Source organism: Phaethon aethereus (assembly GCF_964289735.1).
Source record: "Phaethon aethereus genome assembly, chromosome: 10".
Taxonomy (NCBI): Eukaryota; Metazoa; Chordata; class Aves; order Phaethontiformes; family Phaethontidae; genus Phaethon; species Phaethon aethereus.
The window spans coordinates 15,505,115-15,511,247 of NC_138586.1; the positions used below are offsets into that span (position 1 = coordinate 15,505,115).

Here is a 6,133-nt window from a genome sequence, read left to right on the forward strand (position 1 = left end):
AGGCAGCTGTTCTGCATGTCCCACACCCCAGCACACCGAGCCATTCAGAAGAGAAGGAAAAGCAAGTGAGCTTAGGTAATGCACGCGTTAGACAGTCCTCACCTTTAGGGAGTCAAAGCAGGCAATAACTCGACCATTTTCCACATGGCAACTCCGTGACGGATGGGCGAACTTGCACTCTGCATCAGACCGAGAACAAGTACCTCTCTGAAACTCTCGACACACTTCTAACGTCAGCCATTTTGTATCACGAACCAGGGAAACGTTTACAGCCATATTAAAAAACAAAAATTAAAATGCAAGCAATTGCACCCTTCTTCAGGGCAGTATTTACTGCTGATCTTTTTTTTCTTCTTTTTTTTTAAAAAAAGGGTAAAAAAGTGAATTCAAGTTAAACGTGAAGAAAGAACTAACTTGTTGCTTTGGTAGAACTCCTATTCATCAGCACTTAGGTTTTCATTTAAGTCAAATCGTGTTTGATTAAACAAGAATTAAACATAAAGCCAATCATAAAATAGAAATCTTATCAGAACAACTGAAAATCAAATTAGAGGCCAGCTCCTAAAAGTGCAATTGTAGAAGTTAAAATATAAGTGTTATATTTTGTGCCACTGCCGAAGTTACTTGCAAATAACTGGCAGACTTTCAAAAGAATTCTGTGCTCTCCAGTTAATGGTTTCAATTATTCTTGCAAAAAGCATATGCTGCTGGCAGCACTTCAGTTTGTGGAATGGTCTCAGTCCTTGGGGAGAAAACTTCGGTTTTTTTTTTTTTTGTCCTATTTCTTGCTTCTAAAAATTACGGTTCGCGAGCATCAAAATGAGCAAAAGGGCGTCTGAATTCTTTTTCTCCTTCTTTTCTTTTAAATATTTGCTACATAGTCGGGGGAACGAAAAAACGAATAAAATAAAATGGCTGAGCAAACTGCGTGTAAACGGGGAGCAAAAAAAAAAAGGGGGGGGGGCAAGGCTGGAGGAGTTGCCGTCAGGGCACGAACCGCAAGCAACGCCGAATTAAAAAGAGAGGGGGGCGAAGGGCAGAGCGAGGCAGCCCTAGACAGAAATCCAAGCAGCGGTGGCTTCAGGAAAGGCACTTTTCAGCAACCTGCAGGAAAAAGAGAAATAGAATCAGCCACGAGCCGACGGCCGCCCCCGCTCAGGCGGGCGCGGGGCTGCCCGGCCCCCGGCGGCGCGGCGCGGCCCCGGCAGCCATTGTCGGCACCAGGGGCATTTCCCGCACCAAGCTGCGCATGGGAGGAGGAAGCGACCAATGGCGGTTACCGATGCAGCAGCAGGCCAGGGCAGCCGACCAATAAAAGAGACCGTTTCATAGCGGCCCAGGCTGGTGGACGCTGGGTTTTGTGCCCGCCGCACAGAAAAGCGCCTCAGCCCCACGGCCCGGCCTGCGGGCGGCCCGAGGCCCAAGGACGCGCTCGGCGCCCGGCACCGCCCCGGCGGGGACGGGTCGAACCCAGCCTCCGCGCGGCGACGGCCCGGCCACCCCGGCAAGGCGTCCCGCAGCGCCGGGTGAGCTGCGTCCACCGAGCAGCCCTCCCAGAGTAGGGAGAGATATTTTGGTCTTTATAGTCCTTTTGATTTTTTTTTTTTTAATTAACACCCACCCCCACCCCCACCCCCCGTAGGAAACGTTCAGGCAGGAAGAGCAGCCGATAGCTTTTTTGTATACAAAGCAGAAGGCGCTGTTACAGCTCAGCCCCATAACCACTTAGCATTTTTAGGGTGTTTTATTTAACCCATCACTAGCTGCAGAGGTATTCCAGCAGCAGCCTGGGATAGCACATGAAGACAAAACGACTGGTTCACAGTTGCTCCTCTATGGATTCAGAGTATACAAAACTAAAAGCAAACCCAACAGGGAAACTTAAGCCACACACACACGGAAAAAATTAACTCATTGCTCACAGCTGTAGTTTTCCACCAGACTAAAGGCAACTCGAATTACTCCGACTCCAGCAGCTTGTGTTATACAACAAGCAACTTTCAATGCATTCCTATTCAAGGCTTGGCATCCACCAAAATGTTAAGCCGTCCCTAGAGTTTCCCATTCTAATATTAGCTGTACCAATGCCGCCTGATAGGATTGGGCTGTTTCCAAGTTCCCAAAATCCAGCCCTTTATCTTCCTAAAGTACGGCTGCCCGGTTTTGCAAACAGTTGACAGGCGCGGGATGTTGCTCGTGTGACTGCTATTAAGACTTCAAGCTTTTGCAGGAGAAGAGCCTTCAACTACAAGAAAAGGAAGCTTAAACTCCTCTTTTATTATTGGTGTGTTATTGCAATTACCCTGATCAGTAACTGAAACCTACTGGAGCTGGAACAGTCAAACAATGCTACCAAGGAAGAAGTGTGGGAAGAGGCTGTCAGCAGCAGCAGGGGGTGGGGCACAGAGGCTGTTTGATTCACAGATCAAATTATTTCACATTAAAAAAACCCAACATTTGTTAAACCTACATTGCAAGTATTTTCTAGGTTAATTAGAGTCAAGTTCATAACAAAAACTGCCCAGATCCTTGCACTCCAGCTTGCAGCATCAGCACAAAGGTTAGTCTGACCCATGCTTCTGGAAGGACCTATGCATTTTTGCACATCAGGTGGGGAACAGAGACTGCAAACATCAGATTTGCTAAGCATGTTTTAAACTTCAAAGGGAAGGAAAAAAAACCCCACACATCTAGCTCATGTCTTCCGGGTTTCGTAAGGAACAGAGATGCTCTAAATCAATTCCAATTTTGCAAACGGGGCAAATTTATACAGGAATACCATTCACTGATGTGTGAGCTCCCTGTCCAAATGAGCTCAGCAAGCAGGAAAAGATGTGCGGAAACCTTCTGCAGGGAGCTAGGGACTGGCTGGGAGCAGCTCTTAAAAACGAGCTAGAACAGGTCAGATATGGGTGGGGATTAGAAAGAATGCTCTCTCAGAAGCTGCTCAGAGCAGACTGAAATACAACCATCTTGTGAATTAAGTGCCTATTCCACAGCTTCAGACGCCCAGGGAAGCAACGATCTGTTAACACTGGGGCCTGAATATGGTGGGTCTGAACTTAACACACAGTTACACCAAGATGTACAAACAGTGTAGTAATATCTGCCACTTCCCAGCCGTTCTACCGTAAGAAATCCCAAAGAATGTAACAAACCATTCATCTTGCTCTCACCCATGTAGCTCAGGAGCACACACAGGCACACACAGACACACAGGTACCTGCCTGCACTAAGCTGCTCAGTCCTCAAAGATGAAGGGAATCATGTTAATGGAAGGTAAGTCAAATGAATACTACAAAACATTAAACTACAAATATCAAGACATTCAGATACATGTCATATGGTTGATATTTTTCTTTTACAACTCTTAGGAGGGGAAAAAAAAGCAAAATCTGAAGAAATACTTGCTAATGCCCTGCTGAAGGAAACTGAGACTCCCTGCTGCACACCCTGCAGAAGAGCACACTCACTGTTCAGCGTGCAAGAGTGAGACTCAAGGAATATTATGTGCTACAGAAACAACCCACCTTCCTGCAGAAGGACAGACTATCGTCTTGGACCCTGGGACTAGCGTTGCTGTACTGGGGGGAGCCAAATAAATTAATAAAATTCTAATATCAGGTGCCTCAATTCTGCAGCCTGCATGCCAACTGGCAGAGCACAGCAGCAGCACACGTTGCCCCCATCACTTGGTTGCTGTGCACTCAGGAGAGCACTTAAGCCCATGCTTAACTTTGAGCATGCTGGCAATCTTACTGGAAAGAAGAAAACCTGAAGCACGCACTTAAGTGCTTTGGTGAATCAGGGCTTAAATAAATGAATCTGCTTCACAGGTTTATCAGGGCTGGGAGGCCAGCAGGCACAGACAGCAGTCATCGCATTTCAGCTTATGTGATCACAGCCCAGAGGAGCATGAGTTAGACTTTTCTGCAAGTCAACAAATACAGTTCAGTCAATGTTTGGATTGCTGCAAATTCCCTCTCTGTGTGGCCACGGGGAAAGCCGAAAATGTGTGTAAGCAGGGCTGACATCACACCGAGCGCTGTATACTGCTGCAGCGAGGCTCCCGTGTGTGCCGCCAACAGATAACGCACATCAGACGGGAACGCGCCACTGACACTATAGAGCTTCAGTTCTTCACGTTTCAACTCCTGGCTGCAAACAACTGTAACCATTCTCACCACAATGCATCCTTATGATTCCCTTGTTTTTTTGGTTTTTTTTTTTTTTGCGGGGGTGGGGGGAAAGAACTGGCATTTTATTCACTTTGTTCTCCTGCTTATTTCAAATGGGAGGAATAAAAGCATCCATGCCAAAAACAACATACAACAAGGATAAAAAGCAGCTCCAGAAAACACGGGCTTCATTAGCGTGCAGGAAATACAACAAAGGGTAGGTGCTGCCTTTTGAACCCTTCCTGGCAAGCCAGATCCGTCTGGCAGAGCTCGTCTCCTCCGCTACCAGATGGGCCAATCTCGTTTCAACTGCAGCAGCATCAAAGCTGGAGAAAGCAGTGGAGCAGAGAGAAAAGCCTGTGGCCTTCATCCCTGTAAGGAAACTGTAACATCCCCGAAGCCCCTGCTCCAGGGCCACTTGCTGGGCCAGGCTCTAATTGCCTAAGATGCAAGAGGACAGGGATTGCTCCATATGTCAGATCCAGCCTTGTAGCTACTGAAGTGAAGGGGAACAAGGGCAGCCTGAGGAGCAAAGGTCACGCTGGGGCTTGCCTCTGGTGGGACTGAGATGCCCTCGCCGCTTGAGGTAACGTGAGGACAAGTGTATTCACTTGATGCTTGAATTCCTCCTGCTTTCCACGAAACCGATCCCCTTCCACCAACACCCCCCATGGATGTCAGCTCATTGAGGATGCTTCCTGACAGCCAAGTTCAGAGATTGTAGTTTATGTGACAGGGTGGATTCAAGCTCCCAAGTGTAAATTATGCTATTTAAAAGAGTTTTGGGGTTTTCTTGAGAAGAAAAAAGATGACTTAGTAGAAGCAGCAAGGTGGGTTCCTTATTTATTATTCCTCAAGGATTTCTGTGTCATGACTGGCTCAGATGAGAAGCAAAAGTGCTGCTGCCCTAATTGACAGTCCCGGTGAGCGAGAACAGCGGCTATTCCCCTTCACCTGAAGTGGAACAGGGGCAGTGCAGACAGTGAGGGGACACTGGAGCTTTCCCAAAGCTAAGTGGAAAGAGGAGCCACATGCTCCTCTCCTGAACATGAACCACCAGCACACAACAGAGGAATGGAGGACCTGCTCTCCCAAGTCCAAGCTCAGCCCTATACTGCCAGGCTGCAGCATGCTCTACCTGGTTTCACCAGCTATGGTCAATGAAAGCTGAGACCCAGGCAGCCTGGACGGATGGACACCCTGGAGGCACAGCAATAGAGAAACCATGCTCTTAAGCTTGCAAAATTCAGACCTCAAGTCTTTCACCAATTCCACTATAGCTTACATTCCACTGCTGAACTATTAATGTTCTCAGAGTGTCTAGATATCTCAGAGCCAAAAAAAGACTTTTTTTTTTAATGGCCTTTCCTCAAAGCACTAAATTCAGTGAGCAGCCCAAATGACACTCTCACTCATCAGTCCTTGCACCTTTGAGGTGATTCTGTAACCTCAGCTTTTAATTGCACCTTAATGGGTACAGAAGATCTTGGTGCACCCACAGCCCCTTCCTCAATAAGCCAGAATGGGGAAACTCTCAGTCAAACAGCAGTGAGATGTCTCCACTGTCAAAAAAAAAAATCTTCCAAATAATGCTGTGTTCCTGGAAACACTGCATGGCGAAGAGAAATGGGAACAATGAAAATAGCACATTGAACTGTTTTGTTCTAAAAGAGAAACAAAAGTCTTTAGGAGAATACCACCACCCATCCAACAGCATTTTCACAGTCCCATGGAAAACCAGGTCTGAGCATCTTCCCCAGTCCTTTCTTTCCCTTCCACTTTCACAGCAGTACTGAAGAACACCACATGAAGCTGCATCCTTGCTCTTCAAAGGAACCAAAAAGGTATAGTCAAGGGCAAGATTTTACTTGGGGAGTGTTATTTTACTGGGGGGTGTTATACCGGTACTGGGGGGTACATACCGGTACATCAGGCTGCCCAGGGAGGTGGTGGAG

At 47.2% G+C, this 6,133-nt stretch overlaps 1 protein-coding gene across 14 annotated transcripts in view; it reads right to left on the reverse strand.

The window, feature by feature from the left end:
* The window catches only part of MBNL3 (muscleblind like splicing regulator 3), a gene marked incomplete at its 5' end in the record, with an annotated part of 55,229 nt that extends 54,953 nt beyond the window's left edge, over positions 1 to 276 (reverse strand). For all 14 annotated transcript variants that reach the window (XM_082004379.1, XM_082004371.1, XM_082004370.1 and 11 more), the window contains one exon: positions 103 to 276. In XM_082004379.1, the coding sequence (XP_081860505.1) occupies positions 103 to 276 (174 nt within the window). The remainder of the gene's footprint in view (positions 1 to 102) is intronic.
* Positions 277 to 6,133: the final 5,857 nt, after the last annotated feature.